At 52.5% G+C, this 17,648-nt stretch overlaps 12 protein-coding genes across 12 annotated transcripts; 6 read left to right on the top strand and 6 right to left on the bottom strand.

Annotated features, from left to right (window-relative positions):
* Positions 1-17: 17 nt before the first annotated feature.
* Positions 18-1,337, bottom strand: RHO25_006182 (uncharacterized protein; the record flags this gene model as incomplete). The annotated part of the gene is made up of 1 exon (XM_023597027.2): positions 18-1,337. The coding sequence occupies one exon, from the start codon at positions 1,335-1,337 to the stop codon at positions 18-20; it is 1,320 nt and encodes a 439-aa protein (XP_023452187.1).
* A 1,302-nt stretch (positions 1,338-2,639) lies between these two features.
* Positions 2,640-3,572, top strand: RHO25_006181 (uncharacterized protein; the record flags this gene model as incomplete). Its single annotated transcript, XM_023597026.2, has 3 exons — positions 2,640-2,916; positions 2,969-3,041; positions 3,101-3,572. The coding sequence occupies 3 exons, from the start codon at positions 2,640-2,642 to the stop codon at positions 3,570-3,572; spliced, it is 822 nt and encodes a 273-aa protein (XP_023452186.1).
* A 304-nt stretch (positions 3,573-3,876) lies between these two features.
* Positions 3,877-4,857, top strand: RHO25_006180 (uncharacterized protein; the record flags this gene model as incomplete). Its single annotated transcript, XM_023597025.2, has 1 exon — positions 3,877-4,857. One exon carries the CDS (start codon positions 3,877-3,879, stop codon positions 4,855-4,857), a length of 981 nt encoding a protein of 326 aa, XP_023452185.1.
* Positions 4,858-4,889: 32 nt separating this feature from the next.
* Positions 4,890-6,296, bottom strand: RHO25_006179 (uncharacterized protein; the record flags this gene model as incomplete). The annotated part of the gene is made up of 1 exon (XM_023597024.2): positions 4,890-6,296. The coding sequence occupies one exon, from the start codon at positions 6,294-6,296 to the stop codon at positions 4,890-4,892; it is 1,407 nt and encodes a 468-aa protein (XP_023452184.1).
* Positions 6,297-6,466: 170 nt separating this feature from the next.
* On the bottom strand, positions 6,467-6,679 carry RHO25_006178 (uncharacterized protein; the record flags this gene model as incomplete). The annotated part of the gene is made up of 1 exon (XM_065602751.1): positions 6,467-6,679. One exon carries the CDS (start codon positions 6,677-6,679, stop codon positions 6,467-6,469), a length of 213 nt encoding a protein of 70 aa, XP_065458823.1.
* Positions 6,680-6,836: 157 nt separating this feature from the next.
* Positions 6,837-8,417, bottom strand: RHO25_006177 (uncharacterized protein; the record flags this gene model as incomplete). The annotated part of the gene is made up of 5 exons (XM_023597023.2): positions 6,837-7,105; positions 7,157-7,335; positions 7,396-8,024; positions 8,080-8,257; positions 8,353-8,417. The coding sequence occupies 5 exons, from the start codon at positions 8,415-8,417 to the stop codon at positions 6,837-6,839; spliced, it is 1,320 nt and encodes a 439-aa protein (XP_023452986.1).
* Positions 8,418-8,775: 358 nt separating this feature from the next.
* Positions 8,776-10,306, top strand: RHO25_006176 (uncharacterized protein; the record flags this gene model as incomplete). The annotated part of the gene is made up of 2 exons (XM_023597022.2): positions 8,776-10,102; positions 10,158-10,306. 2 exons carry the CDS (start codon positions 8,776-8,778, stop codon positions 10,304-10,306), a joined length of 1,476 nt encoding a protein of 491 aa, XP_023452987.2.
* A 640-nt stretch (positions 10,307-10,946) lies between these two features.
* Positions 10,947-11,876, top strand: RHO25_006175 (uncharacterized protein; the record flags this gene model as incomplete). The annotated part of the gene is made up of 1 exon (XM_023597021.2): positions 10,947-11,876. The coding sequence occupies one exon, from the start codon at positions 10,947-10,949 to the stop codon at positions 11,874-11,876; it is 930 nt and encodes a 309-aa protein (XP_023452353.2).
* Positions 11,877-11,905: 29 nt separating this feature from the next.
* Positions 11,906-12,833, bottom strand: RHO25_006174 (uncharacterized protein; the record flags this gene model as incomplete). The annotated part of the gene is made up of 2 exons (XM_023597020.2): positions 11,906-12,525; positions 12,599-12,833. 2 exons carry the CDS (start codon positions 12,831-12,833, stop codon positions 11,906-11,908), a joined length of 855 nt encoding a protein of 284 aa, XP_023452194.1.
* Positions 12,834-13,586: 753 nt separating this feature from the next.
* On the top strand, positions 13,587-14,890 carry RHO25_006173 (uncharacterized protein; the record flags this gene model as incomplete). The annotated part of the gene is made up of 3 exons (XM_023597019.2): positions 13,587-13,610; positions 13,724-14,544; positions 14,596-14,890. 3 exons carry the CDS (start codon positions 13,587-13,589, stop codon positions 14,888-14,890), a joined length of 1,140 nt encoding a protein of 379 aa, XP_023452351.1.
* A 327-nt stretch (positions 14,891-15,217) lies between these two features.
* On the top strand, positions 15,218-16,054 carry RHO25_006172 (uncharacterized protein; the record flags this gene model as incomplete). Its single annotated transcript, XM_065602750.1, has 1 exon — positions 15,218-16,054. The coding sequence occupies one exon, from the start codon at positions 15,218-15,220 to the stop codon at positions 16,052-16,054; it is 837 nt and encodes a 278-aa protein (XP_065458822.1).
* Positions 16,055-16,167: 113 nt separating this feature from the next.
* On the bottom strand, positions 16,168-17,039 carry RHO25_006171 (uncharacterized protein; the record flags this gene model as incomplete). The annotated part of the gene is made up of 2 exons (XM_023597018.1): positions 16,168-16,201; positions 16,258-17,039. 2 exons carry the CDS (start codon positions 17,037-17,039, stop codon positions 16,168-16,170), a joined length of 816 nt encoding a protein of 271 aa, XP_023452352.1.
* Positions 17,040-17,648: the final 609 nt, after the last annotated feature.

The following is a 17,648-nucleotide window of genomic DNA, read 5'->3' as shown; positions in this document are numbered from 1 at the left end:
TCTTCACTACAAAACCTCTATATCTTCCCTCCTCTCGCATGATACCTCTCCCCCGTACTCGGCCTCGGTTTAGCCGCCCTAATACACCACAAAAACCAATCCTCCAGCGGCAAAAACACATAAAACACCTTATTGCACGCAAACGCTATCAAACAATACACAAAAGCCACAAACGCATCCATCCAATAATGATTCGCCGTCGCCAGAATCGTGATCAGAATCATCGAAGGATATCCAACTCCCAGAATGCAATAAAACACTTTCCAAAACCCATTCTTCCTCGATTCAAACTTCTCAAACCGTCGACGGAAAACTCCAGAATGGTAGATCAAAGTACTACCAATAACGAACGAGTACCCAAAATGCATACTCGGCATCGCAGCGAGAGAATTGACATGTTTCCCAGTTTGCCAAAGAGAAGCAGCGGATTCCATATGAACCGTATCCAGAAATCCGAATTCCTTGGGTAAAAGTCTCGGAGGCATCATGGGATAAACAGTAAAAGTCGCAAAAGCCATAAAATTCGTCAACGTCATCGTCCTTCTCACAGTCGCAAAAGTGGCATGTGAGGGTGCGACGTAATAGTACCAGACGATGAAAGCCATGGAGCCGGGGATATGGATGAGAGAATAGAATCGATCAAGAAAGGTTAAGAGGTCTTGGTGGCCGTGCATGAACCATTGTTGGATGTCGAGTTCTCGGATCAAGAAGAGGTAGCGGAAAATGCTGAGGTGCTCGAAGGAGAGGAGAGTGATGGCGTGGGATTGGGCTGCGGTCCAGATTCCTTGGCCGGCGAAGATTTTGTTGGAGAGGATTGTTGTCATGCGGTAGAAGAGGTAGTTGAGGACCCAGTAGAGCATTTCGACGAGGAAGGGGAATTTTTGGAAGAGGCGGGAGTGGATGTGGTTCTGGAAGCGGGAGGTGTTGGGTGTGGTGATTTGCCAGAGGCCGCAGCAAGAGCGCGTCTTTGGGATCTGTTTCTCGGGGCCGTAGAGGTACTCTGAGGAGGACTGCCACGCATTCTCGTCGTCTTCGTTCCCGCTGTCGAATTCAAACTCTTCATCCAGGGAGGAGGAACTCGGCGATCTGTCCAGGATGGATTTATAACCCCCACCTTTCCTTCGATTGCGTCCGAATATCGAGAAATCTCTTCGCCGGGTCAGGATCATGCCACCGAACAGGATGGTCACGAACATGACTGCTTCACCCCAGTTGGGAAGCTTGATCTCTGGCTTCGCCGTCCACTCCACATAGTCGTCAAAGACTCCTTCCGTCAACTTCCTGGTGGCTTCCGTCAAGTCGTGAGGCAGAGAGCCTGCAACTGCTTCTCCTGCCATGCTGGAATATAGCGCCTTCTATGATCCAACTCTTCATCCAACTCCCCGATCTCCTTCTTCCTCCCAAGTCTTTACTCTGCGGCCTATTCAAGCGGATGGTATCGAAGTCATCCAGGACGATAGTAATGTTCGGAGCAGCCTCTGGTTCGTGGCTGTAACGATATGTATTCGTTCGTGTTCTCGTAAGATCACCGCGTGGGTAGTAGAGCAAGAGAAGAGTACGAAATGTACAGCTCTCTGACTAACGGATGAAGGTACCAAATGATATACAACGAATCAGTATAGAAAGTCTGGACGATGAAGATGGTAATATTGGGAACGATGCAACAGAAGGCTTTGCAAGGCAGAAACGACCGGTCAGAGGGAAGGAACAGAGGCAAAGCAGGCGCAGCGACTCCTCTGAGAAGGATGGAGTGCTCTGCCCCGATCTCAGGATCACGGCCTCACGACCATGTCGCAAGCAGGTACTTGGCACGAGCGATCGGCATCGTAGCGCGGGCGCCACAACCGGGTGTGTCGCGTGCTCATCTTGATCCAAGTATTGTTGTGCATAAATGTTTTTGTCTTGCTCCAGTTGGCTGAGACCTGGATCCGGTATGTGTTCGAGGTGATGAAATCGACTCATAGTGAAGTCTTGTCTTTACAGTCTGAGGCTTGTCATTGTCAATGTCAGCTTGGTTTCTGACCTGCGACGTCAGAGCAAGCAGCTACTCCTTGTTCATCCCGTCGGCGAGTAACTAATAGCCGAAGCGCCCAAGCACGTCCCGCCGCCGCAGAGCCCCATCTCATTCTTGGCCCGGAAAGGCATCCGGGTGGTCGTGCGCTTTCACTTTATTGGTCCATGGTTGATCCGGTTGTTTCGTTTTGTTGGCAAGGGGGATTGTTTGAAATACCCTCTTCTTCCTCTACTGCATCAACCACCAAGCCAGTATCCACTGCTGGGTGGCAGGACTATTAGTCTTTGTGTAGTCTTCGAGAGTCGAGATGCCAGGCATTTCCATCGTGCTGAACGTGGTCGAATGGCAATGCCACCTGCTCCCGCCGGGTGCCGCTTTCTGAACCACGAAGCGTTGCCCAGGTATGGGAGTGTCGAACGATAGGGCAACATACCTTGGATGCTCAGTATCTCTGTGTATCAGCGCTCACATGCAGGTGATCGAGTCGCCCAGCAATCGCTACAGTGCGACCTCGCGACTCACCATGACGTACATATAACGAAGGCGAAGGTGAGTTGCAAGACAGCAAACGGAAGTGTCAAGTCCAAGTCGCAACTTCTTCAACAACATCTTGAACAAAGTCAAAATGACGAACCCGAAGACTGCAATCATCTCGGGCGGCGCACGTGGCATCGGACGTTGCCTGGTTCGACGATTCCTGGAGAGAGGATACAAGGTCTACGTTTTCGACATTGACGAGGAAGAGCTCAACCACACTGTGAAGAATCATCTGAAGGAGTACACCGACAAGGGCTTTCTGGGGGCGAGCGTCTGCAACCTCAGGAGCGTTGATGAAATCCGCGAGAAAGTCGAAGAAGCTGCAAAGTTCCTCCGAGGGCGGATTGATGTGCTGGTCAACAATGGTCAGTAGCAAATCGCCTACGAAATCAGTTCGCAGCTGACAGTGCATCGAAGGCGGCATCGCAAATCCCAAGTGGAAGGACGACGAGACCATGTTCAACAAGGAGACCTTTGCCCAGTGGCAAGCGTGAGTTTCCGCAACATGATGATGCGCGAGCTTCATACTGATTACTGATTCGCGCAAAGGTATGTCGAAACCAACTTGACAGCTCCATTCGCCGTCTCGCAAGCTGCCCTTCCATACATGAAGAACGAACAGAGACAACACGATCACGACACAAGCGAAGCTGGTCCGTGTATCATCCACATCGGCTCCTTCCGTGCCTTCCAGAGCGATCCCAATCAAGAAGGCTACGCATCGACCAAAGCTGGGCAGCTGGGCTTGATGCACAGCATGGCTGTCAGTCTCAAGCCTTACGGTATTCGAGTCAATCTGGTTGCTCCTGGTCGGATCAAGGTCGCCCACGAGAGCAAGGATGGGGATGACAATGGGACGCAGTGGTCGGAGCTCAACGAGGAGAAGGATGTGGCCGATCATCTCGCCAATCGTGCAGGACGTCCTAAGGACATCGCTGATGCTGTCGAATACCTCGTCAATGCTGGATTCGTCACTGCGCAAGAGCTTATCGTAGACGGAGGTGCCACAAAGACAAAGTGAAGAGTTGCGAGTCTGTCAAAATCAGTGACTTCGCGACAGTAAGCGCCCTGAAATAGCATAGATGAAGAAAAGCTTATAGCCTTACTACGCCACAATCAGCATTGCATTGCTCCTACTTTCTGATCTCATTTGCTGCTGCATCAAGCTGACTACAACAGAGCAAGAGTCACCCAAGCCCCGCCCGTCTCGGATCCCGAAAGCTCAGCTCCTTCCTTCCGCCGACATGAACATCTCCCAACACAGGGAGCCATATCGCCAAGCCAACTAATCGTCTCTGTTCTAGAAGCCAGACATCACCAACACAATGACTTCACACGAAAAGCACGTCTCCCCACAAGAACGAGCCGACATATCCGAAACACCACCAACAATCAACCCCATCGACCTCCCCTCCAAACTCCTCCGAGCAGCCTACTTCGTCGGAAAAGTCCCCCTCAAATCCCTCCGCAGCGATCCAAGAATCTCCTACGCAATCTATGTCCCAGAACAATACTGCAAAATACACGACATCCCACAGAACCCCGAAAATGACATCCCACCTCGCCTTCCACTGGTCGTCAATATCCACAGCACCCGCCGCGACGCCATAACTTGTCGCGACTCACTCATTGATTTTGCAGATAAGCATGGCGTAGCCATTTTAGCGCCTCTTTTTCCGGCGGGACTGGATTCGCTGTTTGATTTGGACAGTTATAAAATTCTCCGAACGGAATTTTTGCAAGCAGATCTAAGGTTGTTAGATATGTTGAATGAAGTAGGACATATCTGGCCAGGGATAAACACCGACCCGATCATTCTCGTAGGCTTTTCTGGTGGAGGGCAATTTGTGAATCGATTCATGTATTTGAATCCGGAACGCGTCTCTGCTGTTGCTATTGCTGCTCCGGGACAAGTCACGAAGTTGAACGTGTCTGAGGCATGGCCGAGAGGGATCAGGAATGTTGATGAAGTGTTTCCCGGGGAGGAGGTCAATGTTGATGCGATCAAGCAGATTGAGGATGTTTTGTTACTTGTTGGGGAGGGTGATGAGATGTCGGATGGACAGATGGAGTTGTTGCAGTGGTTGGCGAGAAGGAAAGCGAAGTTGAAGGGAGAGACGGTGGAGGAGAAGCTGGGGAGGATGAGTCGGGTGCAAGGGGTGAAGAGTTTGCAGAAGGACTGGCGGAAGCATGGGATTGAGGCGAGGTTGGAGATTGTGCCTGGTGTCGGCCATAGCTATCAAGATTTGTTGCCTTCGCTGATCGCGTGGTTGGAAGAGTGTTCTGCTATTGTTGATCGAGAATAGCGTATGCACGAGCAAAGTATCTAATATGAGATTCAACGTTTTGCGTTGCGTTTCCTTGCTGCTTTCTTATTCTCAACCAATGCGGTCTTCAAGACTTGAAGACTGCCGCGCTCGTCCTTGGCCTCTGATTTCCGTCCAGCCTGCTCACGTTTCTCCTTGTTCGCGTTCCTGCGACTGCGTTCCTCCATAGCTTTCTTCTGAGCTTGTCCATCCCTTCTCACTTCCATCTTCGTATGAGACCGCGTCGCCGACTTGCAAGGTCTAAAATCAGCCTCGTACTCGTCCCCCTCATCGACATCTGACTCCTCCACACTTCCCTGGACTATTGGGCCGCGGCTATGTGCTCCCTTCGCTTTCGCCAGAGCCATCGCCTCCTCCGCAACACGCCGCCGCCTCACAGCAGGCGACACCGACGGCAATTCATAAATCAGAACATCATATTCATCCCCACGAAAATGAATCGTATCCCGACATGGATTCTCTATACTATACTTCGGCGCCGAATTCTCAAGATAATCATAATCGAGTCTTTCGTGAAGTTCATTCCCATGCATTGAATCCGCCAGCCAGCCAATATATTCAACCTTGCCCAAGCACCAACGACACCAAACAGTCGTACTTGCGAGCGGTGCAGGTTGACTAGTATCATACCCTCGAGGACAAACTCCACGCGCACAAGGAATTTCCTGTTGGATGTTTACAGTTTTGCCGGCTAGAGTGTACGGATACTCGAAAGCAGGACGTCTGAATTTACACCAGGGACCGACTGAGCCCAGAAGGGGGATTTGCATTATGTGAATTGTTTCGAGAGTCCGGATGCGAGTGAATTCGACCAGCCAGTGAGGTCCTCCGCGGATGAAGACGTAGGGGAGTACCAGCTTCTTCAGCTTGGGCAAACTTGATATGACTTTGAGTACTCGTTCCTGTTCAACGCGATCTGTTTCTATCCATCGATAATGGTGATCCCCCCAGAGGTTATGGAAGTCCAAAGTCTCGATTCGGCTCAAAGTCGCCTGGGGAAGGTTCTCCAGCGCATCGAACATATCCTCGGTATGCAAGAACGTGAGGTGAAGAACCAATTGGGAACACATCTGCGTAACTTCTGCATGAACTTGTTTACTGACTGTCCACAAGCCAAAGCCTTGTCGAATGACGCAGGTCCTTCGGCATTCATCTTCTGCTTCAGTCCTTCGCGGGATCCACGTTTCTCGCGGCGTGTAAACCTTTACTGCAGGAGGTGTGAGAAAGTCGGCATTGGGGCCATAGAACTCGCATTTTGGGACATGCAGGCGCTCAAGTAATGGAACGTCGTCCAGGGCATATGTATAAATGATGTCTCGCAGCTCACGAGGCAATTCCAAGAACTTCGACTTGAGCGGCTTGGGAGCTGGGCTGGTGATGCGCAGGACTTTGAATGCCGTGGGCAACTCTGCCGCCATGGTGTCAAGTTCCGTCCTGTAGACGTGATGGGAATTTATGCTGCTGGAACAGCATGATGCCAAACATCCGACCTATATTTCTTGTGATCGACATACTTGGGGCGGAGCACTTTGACTCAATGCGCTGCCACTCCAAAGTCAGCCTAGCGCGCATCCTTCGTAAAGTCAGCCTAGCGCGCATCCTTCGTAAAGTCACTCTTGACAGTGACATTCGCAGTCTTGTCCACACCATCTGCATCGGTAGAAATGATCAGTCCGTCAATGGTGTCTTTGGCAACAACATGACCCGCGACCGCGACTTCCCCGGTATCCACAGCCTCCGCGAAGGCACGTCGCTTCGGAAGCAGATATCGCACATCGATGTATCGCAATGTACAGGTCATGGCGATACAGAGCACCCATATGGCAATGCATGATTGCCAACCGTATTTGTCTGGACTTCATCAGTATCGAACGCTTCTCATATAAGTTATACAACTCACAGAAAGGTGCCTGGCTCGCAGGCCACACTAAAACTTGCGACCATGCAGAGATTGCATACTAGCCCGCGACAGCAACGCCCACGATGAGACTGCGAGCTTCTGGATCTTGTGGGATGAGATCAGAAAGCCACGCAAAGATCAATGGCGCTGTTCCAAGTGCAACGTAGTTGATGAAATAGCTTGCATAAGCTGCCGACACAGGCACAGATGTTGGGTGACTGGTCCAGATGGACATAATGATGCACGGAATCAGACCAATGATGCCTTGAGCGACGATCAAAGTCCAGCGGGTCTGAAGTGCGTCGGAAAGTAGCGCCCAGATCCAGACTGTAGAGGTTAGCAATCGAAACATGTCCTTGCATGGTCACAGAGACTCACCAAACGCAACATTGATCGCGCCACCTCCAATAGGAATCACATTGACTTCCTCAGTCGACCACCTCTTCGAGCCATCTGGTCTCGTCTGCGCCTTCAGAAACAGTCCGAAGTATACATAGCCGTAAGTAGCCAGCACAGTGCCAGCATACAGCACAGCCACGAAATACACAACCCAAGACCTGTTTCACAAAAAGTCAGCCCAAACATCTCTCTCCCTTTCGCCAGAAAATAAAACCCACGAAAAAGTCCTCTTGAAACTCTCCCACGTAACACCCCTCGGCTCCGCCCTCTTATACCTAATCAGCCTCCCAATCGCCAACTCCTGATCATCCCTACTAAACCAAAAAGCCCTCGGATTCCTCCTATTCGGATAATCCGGCAACATCACAACCCCCAGAAACCCCCAAACAACCGTAACAACCGCATTAATCACAAACAACCACCTCCACCCCTCCAACCCCAAATTCCCATCCAAAGTCCTCATAATAGCAGCCTGCAACCCGCCACTCATCATATTCCCAATCGCCTGACAAGAATGATAAAAGCCCATTCGCTTCGCAAGTTCGGTGGGAGTATACCAGTGCATGAAAAGTGTCATCATACCGGGCCAAGCGCTACTTTCGAATGCTCCGAGGAAGACGCGGATGATGTAGACTTGTTTGGCGGATGTTACGGTTGCCATGAGGCCTGTGAGGATCCCCCAGCCGATTTCGAGGCCTGGGAGCCAGAAGGAGGGGCGGACGTGCGTGAGGATGATTTGGGAGGGGATGAGCATGAGGCAGTAGGAGATGTTGAAAGCGGTGGTGAAGTAATTTAGTTCGTTGCCGTGGAGGGAGAGGTCTTCTTGCATGCCGGAGACGTAGGCGTTCTGCGTGCTTTGTTAGTGAGACAGCTGGCGATTCGTGATCTTGGGTGTTACTCGCGTTGATGTTTTGTTGATCCAAGTACTTGATGACTTGAGAAATGCATCCAAAGGTCATTAAGAAAATATCCAAACGCCGCACGAATGCTTTCTCTTCCTTGGTTCGTTCAGGCGTGGGCGCCAGGAAGGCAGGTCTTTTCGAAAAGATTCCCATCATTGCCACTCTCCAGCATCCAAAGCTGTAACTCAAGTCAGTAGAACCTCAAAACAGTAGTCAATACAAAAGGCAGATCAAGAGCAGAAATGTAGAACCATTGGCAGTTCAAGCACACACCATTTGGCCCATCCTCGGAAGCACCAGAGCGGAACGCATCCTATCAGCGGGCCCAAGTGACACATACCACGACAGGATTATGTTGCATCTCGTGGTCGCTATCGCCCAGAGTAGTATGCCACCCTAGCAAGATCTGCGCCTTGGCGTGACTTCTTAAAGAGCTGTGATAGCGGCCGATAGGCGAACTCGCGGGGTACTCGTAGCCGCAGGCGCGTTGTCGGCACACCCGGGCAACTGAAAGTGGCCATCCGAAGAGCGGAACAAGAGTTGCAAGAAGTGAATTAGTTGAGCTTGGTGCCTGATAAGCTGTTGGCAGTTCTCTTCTCATTGCTTTGGATGTGGATGCGCGACCAGTGGGCCCTCCAGCACATTGTCTCTCAGAACAGCGTTACAATACTCAAGCATTTCTTGTCGCAAGTTGACATGGCTCCTCATGCGACAGACAGTCCGGAGCCCGCTTCACTTGACATCCCAGAGAGACTAAAGTCTACCAAAGAGTCAACACATCAACAGGGCTATCGCTCTTTACCTCTGCCAAATCCATGCCTCTCCTACTGGCATCGCACAACGCGAGCTTTCAAGTATCTCAATGCGAACGAGCATGTTCCAGTTCCGCAAAGTGCGAAATACGTGATCATCGGCTCCGGACTCTCAGGTTCCTTGACAGCATGGTCTCTAGTGGTTGACCACGGCGTGCCAGCAACAGACGTACTCATCCTCGAAGCTCGCGAAGCGGTTTCTGGAGCTTCAGGTCGTAATGCAGGCCACGTTCGACCGGATGCCTTTCGAGGCTTCGCAGCATATTCAAGAATCCACGGTCCAGAACAAGCCAAGAAGATCATTGAGAGTGAGAAACTCGTATTCGAGCGATTAGACGCTTTCGTCCGCGAGCACAACGTCCCATGCGACTTCAACTCAACCACGACATTCGATGTCTGCCTGACACCAGAATTTGTGGAGTACCAGAAGGAATCATTTGCAGCGTATAAGGCGGCTGGCGGGGATGTGTCGCACGTGCAGTACTTCGAAGGCGACGAAGCGAAGGCAAAGACCCGAGTCGCAGGCGCAATCGCTGCTTACGAATGGCCAGCTGGGTCGAGTCATCCTGCAAAGCTTGGACAGTGGCTGCTAGAGCAGCTGGTCGAAAAAGGTATCGGCTTGTGGACGCATTGCCCTGTCACGGAAGTCAGCAAGCACCAGACGTCCGGCCCAAGCACCCAGGCGATGTGGGACGTGATCACTGCACGCGGCACAGTCGCCTCGCAGATATTCGTGCATTGTACAAATGCCTATGCTGCACACCTGCTGCCCGAGCTGTCAGCGTTCGTGACACCGAACCGCGCTCAAGCACATTCGATCGTGCCAGGTGCCGAGCTCTCGGGATCAAATGCCAACACGAATACCATGTCACTGCGGTACGGGCTGAAGCATTTCTTCTCCTTCATCCAGCGCGCAGTGGATGGGACGGTGGTATTTGGTGTGTCCAGAGAAAACCCCACCTGGAGCGAAGCCACAAAGAGCTCAATCGCCTCTTTCGATGACACGGAGTACACTGCAGAGATTGCTGGATCATCTGCAGAAGCTTACAGGAAGCTGTTCGTGACGGCCAGACCGGACTCGGCTCGGCATGGAGAGGGTGTCGATCATTCGTGGACGGGAATTATCGCCATGACACCGGATTCCGTACCGATGGTTGGAGCAGTTGAAGGCAAAGAAGGGCAATTCATCCTGGCGGGACACAATGGACATGGTAAGCACGACGGCTAAACCTTCCCTGCCCCGTACACGTGCTGATCGTATTGTAGGCATGGCCCGAATCTGGATGTGCGCGCCTGGACTTGCGAAGATTATCCTTGGTAAATTGTGGTCCGCAACGGCTCTGCCGGAGTGCTTTCAATACAGTAAATCCAGACTGGCGCGAGCGGCATCACAGAATGTGCGCAGCGTTTGGTGAGCATCTTGGCAGTGGCCTGAGATATGGGTTCCAAGCAATACGTTCTTGGTATTGCATGTGCATTCCTATTGATCTAATCAGCAGTGAGTTCGCAGCAACGTGGCTTGGTAGCGAAGTAGATCAATGCATTGTCTTTGCGCTGGAGCCGCATTGCCACAGAAAACTTGATCACCGCAGGTCGCACAAGAGGAAGTTTTGGCAGCGTCCCCGCCTTCTCCGCAATGATAAGGCATGTGAAAACCATCATATGTGATCAGCCTTCTCATTTAACCATCGGCACGCGGCGCATATGCGGATGGAGAGCGGAAGTATTGCACTGTTGCCGGAGCGGAGCAGGGATCACTGAGTGTGATTGACTTTGGCTCGTCAAGCCCGCGGCTAAGGAAAGCACGAAAGAGCTGTCACACTGTGGTTGGTAACCAACATGGCGGGAACATGCACGAGATAGGCAGTTGCAGAGAACTGCGGGAGCATGTTGGAAGTTCTCACGTGCAGGGATCAGAAAGTAGCTGTTTCTTGTAATGTTGAGCACCGCGACAAGCTGATTGTAGCGGCGAAATCCCCGGCCAGCCGAGACGTCAAGATAGTGTCAAGACAGCACTTTCATCGACTTCATTCCTGCATCGTTTTCTGGGCTCAGATGGCACTCGTGAAGCCAACGATAGCGGTGTTCGGAGCGACCGGATACCTTGGCCAGCACATAGCCGCAGCTTTGCTCGATCCTGGAACCCGATCCAAGTTCCGGAACGTTGTGCTGCTTTCAAGGCGTGCCACAAAGTTGCAGAGGTGGCAGAAATACAACGCAGTGATCCGCCAGTGTGACGAACGGGATTTGATTGCAAGCCTCAAAGACATCGATATTGTTGTCGATGCCGTCGGTCCTTCCGGGGTAGAATTCAGCAGGCGACTGATCGCGGCCATGGCTCAGGCCAAAGTCATGATCTATTTCCCGCCAGAGTTCGACGTTGACCACAACCTTCACGACTTCCGGTTTGCAGAGTGGGACTGGAAAAAGAGCAACGTTGCTTTGGCTCGTGCCCAATTGCCAGGGACTAAAGTCTGCCAGATTTTCGCGAGCCTTCTGCTGGAACAGGCCTTTGGTCCGTGGCTCGGATTCTGTTCGAAAAGACAGACGTATGCGTGCGTAGGAAGCAAAGACGTTGCCATCTCGTTCACTTCTGTCCGTGATCTTGCTCGCACAATTGTCCAATTGTGCTTGACCGAGCTTTCGCGGATACCAGACCAAGTGCACATTGGCGGCACCACTGCGACGTTTTCGGATGTCGCAACAATCATGAGCCGAGAAAATGGAAACAGAATCCGCGTCGTGGAACTCCCTCTGGCAGCGTTCAAGGCAAGCGTACTCACAGCCGCTGGATCCAAACGCACGGATTACCTCCGGTGTGTGATGGCAGAAGGCAAAGCGAACCACGGACGGTATGGAGTCTGGAATGTGAACGAGTTGGTCAATCCTGGAGGAAGTCGGTGGGAGTGGACGACAGTGGATGCATTGGCCAAGCAAACAGGTGGTCGACCCTGGAGCGATGCAGATTGGCCCGATGTCCGATGAAGTTGTGCTCGTTCAAGCACTGTGCGAGCTCAACGTTTCCGCGCCTGCTGTAATGGTATGCAGTTGACGTCTTGTCCGATTCGCACTTTGATCTCCGAGACATTGATGCTTTTCGTTGTCACTGTCTGCAGAAGTGCGTTAGGAAGATTAACCGTCACAGGACCAGACGTCGCATCCGCTTGGTTCAACTGGATGGTCCAAGCAATGCTGATATGAAAACTGTCGTGTGCATCAGTGGTCGATGTCTCGCTGAGCTTGGCCTCGTCCGAATAAAGCAGTGGCTGCGAGAAATGGCTTGCGACAGAGTTGCACATTTTCAACAAAGATCTAAGCTCGTCGCCAGCAGGTCTTTGCAATCGAAGTACGAGAAACCAACGCGTGCCTTGTTCATTTGGATGCCAAACGAGGTCCAGCGGCTGCACCGCGAATGCCGAGATTTCGGACGAGGCGCTTCGTTCATTCACTTGCTCGAGGAAGACGTCCTTGTCGTCGGTTTGCAAGCTGAGTGGCCGAGACAGTGAGACGTGCAGCGGCTGCCGCACTCCCAGATCGTTCTCCAGCAGACTGTGAACAGTATCCTGGCCGGAAGGCTTCTGAATGTGAGAGATCAGTTGCTGTAATGCCGAATACTCTTCTGGCCGAGGTGTCCCTCCCGTGTGTGTTAGTATAGACGAAATTTCGATTGCGAGAAAAGATTCAGGACATGGATCACGCTTCCTTACAGTCTAGGTAGACATGCGTTGGCCAATTGCCAGCGACATGAGGTGTGACGCGTTTACGGCCACCATGAAGGGCAGGATCGTCCTGTGTGCTCGTTCGGACTGTCGATGAATAGAGATCACGGAATTGAGGTGGCAGTGGAGGCAGTACGTTGGATCGCGCAGTCTCGAGCTTGGGTTTCTTCGAGGCAGGCTCTGCTTCACTTTCCGAGCTGTCGGAGTAGTTGACCAGTCCCATGATGCTGTGCTCACGGCGCGTCTCTTTGATGAGGCTGAGCTGGTCTGTATGGAGATTGCTCGGGCGGTTGACGATCTTTGGGTGCTGAGAAGACGGGTGAGGTAGACGCGTTCTTGCTGTGAGAAGTTACGCGCAATGTGCCCAATGCCAAGTCTTGCCCAATCTCAGGACCCTTGGAGGGCAACAACCACAATTCGGCGCAGCAACTCTGGGCAGTCAGCGCAAGAAAGTGCCGAATATGTTGCTTGCTTTGAGCGCACGAGGACACGCGGTGCCTTGCATACGCAGCATTCGGACACTAACCGCGAAGAGCTGGCAGCGAAACTAGCTCACTGTAGCTCCTCTCGGCTCCCAGTCTGCCGTCCTGAACGCGATTGGGGATGGTAATGTCTTCGCTCAACAGAAGGCTGCAATCAAGATGCTGCCTTGTGTTGATGACGACAGGGCCAGATACAGCAGATATGAGGTGGTGTTGGGACCAAAAAGAGGCCCATCCGCTGGGGGAATTCAGGGTGTTCTGGGCCGGAAGTGCCTGGAAGCTGGTGCGTCCCTGCGTGAGGAAGACCAGGACGTCACCGGTGGGCACTGCTCTGGCGCCGCGTCACCAGCTGCTCTTGGATGCGCTGTGCGTGCTGATGGCAGGAGCGACACATGTCCCAGTCATCTGCATTGGATCTGCTGATTCTCTTTCGCTCTCTCCTCTCCTGCATTCACACCATAATTGATCGCATAGCACGGGAATAGCGTGAGAACATGTCCCAAGCAGTATCATCCAAGGTATGCTCCAGTGACCCCACGCAGCCGCCATGCAAGGGACCGCCGAGCATGAAACTGCGACAGCTTCACATTATATTGTCCTGTACACATGCTGACACTCGTCACCAACACAGACGGCGGCGGCCTACTTGATCGACCCATTGAACGCACCCGAGCCATCCGCCGAGACAGGACCAGGCACATCGTTCGGCAGCACCTTCGATCCCGCACAGAAAGCCAATGCTCCCTCGATTACCCAGCAGCCCACGGGCTCGACGATAGGATCGAACAATCCCTATCGCAAGTCCTCCGGTCCACGCACTCCACCCGGCGCGAGCCCCAGCACGAGGAAACATCAGAGTCGCAGCCCGCGTGAGGCATTCCCCAACTATCGCGCCGAAGCCTTCTCCGACTATGCTTCCCCACGACGTCACTCCTCCAGCAACGGCAATGGCGACGCGCCTCCTTCCTACGACCAGACCACCTCGCCGAAACGCGAAACCCGCCATCGCCGCCGCACGAGCTCGTTGACGGCACGTTACCCAGGTGACAACAGCCATCAGCCACTGGACATCATTCGACGGGACAGCAAGAAAGCCCATCGCAGCCCGCATCTTAAGAAGAAGCACCTGCCAGGCCCAGACACCATCGATCGCCTCGACCCAGCCATCAGCGGTATTGCCTACCACCACGAAGGTCCATACGATGCAGCACTGCTGGCAAGAAACAATAGTTTTGAGATTTCGCCCGTCGCGGCTGTACAGCACGGCAATGCGGAGACCTTGAAGGCGACGCCTGCCGAGAACATTAAAGATGCGATCGAGAGGCACCGTCCGTTGGATGGCGTGGCACAGCTTCCTCCGGGCGTTCCGGACCGCTTGGGGCGAGTCTACCGCTACGAGGAAGGTGCAGATCTGATGCACGAGGACGGTCCGGACGGTCCCGGCTATAAGAGGTATGTATTGTGTTCGAATTGATGTATGACATATGACTAATGCGCCCACAGGTGGGCCGGCAAGGACTATCATCCCGACGATCTCAAAGGCAAAGGTGATGAATTCGTGCTCGACAGAGCCATGAAGAACCACACGATCAACGAGAATGGTATCGAAATGTCAGACAAGAAGCGCTCCAAGGATGGCTACGATCCCGTCAACATCTCTGGTGATGAGCCATACGCTGATTACGCAAATACCCACGACGCTGACACCGGTCGCAATCGCAGCGACAGTGGTGGTCTTCGTGCTGGGCTGAAGAAGCGCATCGGAAGCTTGCGCAAGAAGAACAGAGCGGCGAGTTAGGTTCGACTGTCGAGAAATTACCTGGACTTCATGGAATGTACGATACTAGATTGTATGATTATGGCGGCACAAGTGGGAACTCACGATGTATGGGCAAATAGAGCGGGCATAGCGATGCAGCTATGACAGAATGTGAACAAACTTACATTGATTGCTGTGCTTGCCACCTGAGCCTCCATTGTTTGCCCGTTCTGCCGAACGGCAACAGCTGACTCTTGCTGTGCCCGGCCGCATCGTATTGCGATAGATGCGAACGTGTTTGCGCGCTGCATTCCATGTTGTGGCCGGTGCCTACATGACGTCCGCTCTGTCCTGATGTTCTGGAACATGAGTTCGAAGCGAGGTCACGAAGAGCAACGAACGACAGGCTGGTGGGAGGAAACAATGACGAACCGGCCATACGAGATTGATATGCCCTCGCTGACGAAACTCAAGGCTATGGAGGACAAGGCAATGGGCTTCAACCCATCGACTGCACTGGCAACTCCGAAGGTTGTGCGACAAAGTCATGCTGCAGACGAAGGGAATACGACAGTTGCAGAAACGAATTCTGCTCAGCGAACGAGCCGACATCAACGAATTCTTCAAGATCTTGATGACCAGCGTAGGGATACGAGCTCTAATGTGCGGGAGACTGCTAGGATGGACGTCGACTTTGGGACCGAAGACCAGGCTTCACGTTCACATGAAATGATCTCTCAGTGTGAGGGGCACTGGCTTTTTGCTAATGCTGTTCTGGGGGAGGGACAACTTGGGGTGAAGGCGAAGGGGAAGGTTGAGACTCTGCCCGCGTCGGAAATATCGGCATCTCAGGCGAAAGGGTCAGCGCGGTCGGAGACAGAGGTCGATGATCTCGATGCGCATGAATCCCAGCACACACAGCCCGTTGACACACTGCATGAGCAAGAGTATCTCATCCCGAAAGAGGATTTGTTGATCATGCTCGAAGTTGGTTTTGCGGAAAGACCATATTGGACAACCTCAGACTTGGCAGACGCGTTGCAGCAGCCGGAGGCACATCTGAATGAAGTTCTACCGCAAATCGCCATATTTGGGCCGTGGTTGGGAGGATATCCTCAGCGGTGGTGTTGGAGGTTGAAGCCGGCTGAGGAGAAGCATGAGGGGCGCTGGAAGGGCAAGGGTCGGGCGGAGTTCTGGGAGTGAGTCCGGTGGAAGGCAGTGAGTGAACGCGAGATGTGCTGCCAACAGGTCTGCAATGTGATATTCTCCAGGCTCATAGTTAATTCGTCATCTTCCTCAGGTCTTCAATTGTGGCTTCACCAATATATGTAGCTTCGACTGTTCATTTCACTGCGACACATTAGCTCAATAGTCGTTGTCAGCTCGAGCGGCAACGAGGTACGTACCCTCCTACACTCGCCGCCAACTGCGCAAACCTCTCTTCTCCTTCCGACTCCAACCAATACGAACTAACCCGAAAATGCGGTGTCGCACCCAGATCCATACGCCTCAACTCATTCTCATACAACTTCCAATTATATTCCGCTTTCTTCTCCCGCGGGTACTCCGGATCGTTGACCAGATGAATAGAATCGAAATGAAACGTAACCTGCAAAGACTTCCGATGAACGTTCAAACAATCCAAAAGAGACCTTAGTGTTTGCGCCTTCTGTATCAAATCCTCCTCAGGCCGAATATGTTGCCTGACATGCACATGGTCAATCCATTGCAAAAACATGGATTTCTTCTCAGGCGAAGCGACAATGCCATTTGTTTTGTCGTCCGATCCAAAAGGGACCTGAGAACTAGGTCGAAGATCTTGGATATTGATCACCCAGAGCATTTTGCTGTAGAGTAAATCCATGACTTCGTTGTGGATTAATTTTGAGGCCCGGAGGATGGCGGGTGCGGTAAGAGCGAAACCTGGGGGTTTTGCGATTGTGACGGATCGCCATGTTGTGCCATATTGCACAGAGTTTACGTGTCCGACTCCGCTTGTGTAGCCTTGCTCATGAGCGGCTGCACGATGTGGGATTGAAGTTGCTGGTGCTACCTGAATGAGATGTGAGAAGATGCGGATCCGTATCTCGGCGGGTAGGTTGAGTAAGTTAGAAATGGATATGTTTTCGTTGGCGGGATTTGTAGCGGTCGCAGTATCCTGACGGTTGCGATTCCAGGAGAAAACCATGATCAGGTTGGTGATGTTGCTGGGAATCTAACACCGGCGGATGAGGTTGGAAAGTACGAACAGAACTTAGTGCAGCAGGGGTTGTGAACCAATGAAACTGAGTTTCCGTATCGCAAGCCTTCCGTCTTCTTGCACTTCCACCTGTTCGCCCACATCTTTCATCGACAACAACAACATTGCCATTGCAGTGCATCTCGAGAGACGTACGTCTACAATGCACATCAAGCCTCGCGACGGTGCCATGACAACCTGCCACAACGAAATCCAGACTGGCCGTTTTCCACCGTTTGTTGTCACCCAGCAATGTCTCAAGAGTCGACCGAATCACCTTGCCTCCCAGCGCAGCGGCAGTCTCTTCTCGTGGGTAAACGTCTTTACATATAGCCACGCGAGCACCCTGCCGCGCACGTGTTGTGCCGATCAGGTTTAGGGGTCGTCTCCTGCCAGCACCTACTACTGGGCGGTGCTGGGCCAACCACCAGCGAGGACGACCGACGCGCAACGGCGATTGATCTAGAACTCCCGCCATGATGGTCCATGCCATAGCCATTTCGAACATGCCAGCCTGGTGGCAGTGTAAGTATGAGCTGTGTATTAAACACCCCGATG

Source organism: Cercospora beticola, chromosome 4, assembly GCF_033473495.1.
Source record: "Cercospora beticola chromosome 4, complete sequence".
Lineage (NCBI taxonomy): Eukaryota > Fungi > Ascomycota > Dothideomycetes > Mycosphaerellales > Mycosphaerellaceae > Cercospora > Cercospora beticola.
This window is presented reverse-complemented; position numbering and strand designations above follow the sequence as displayed.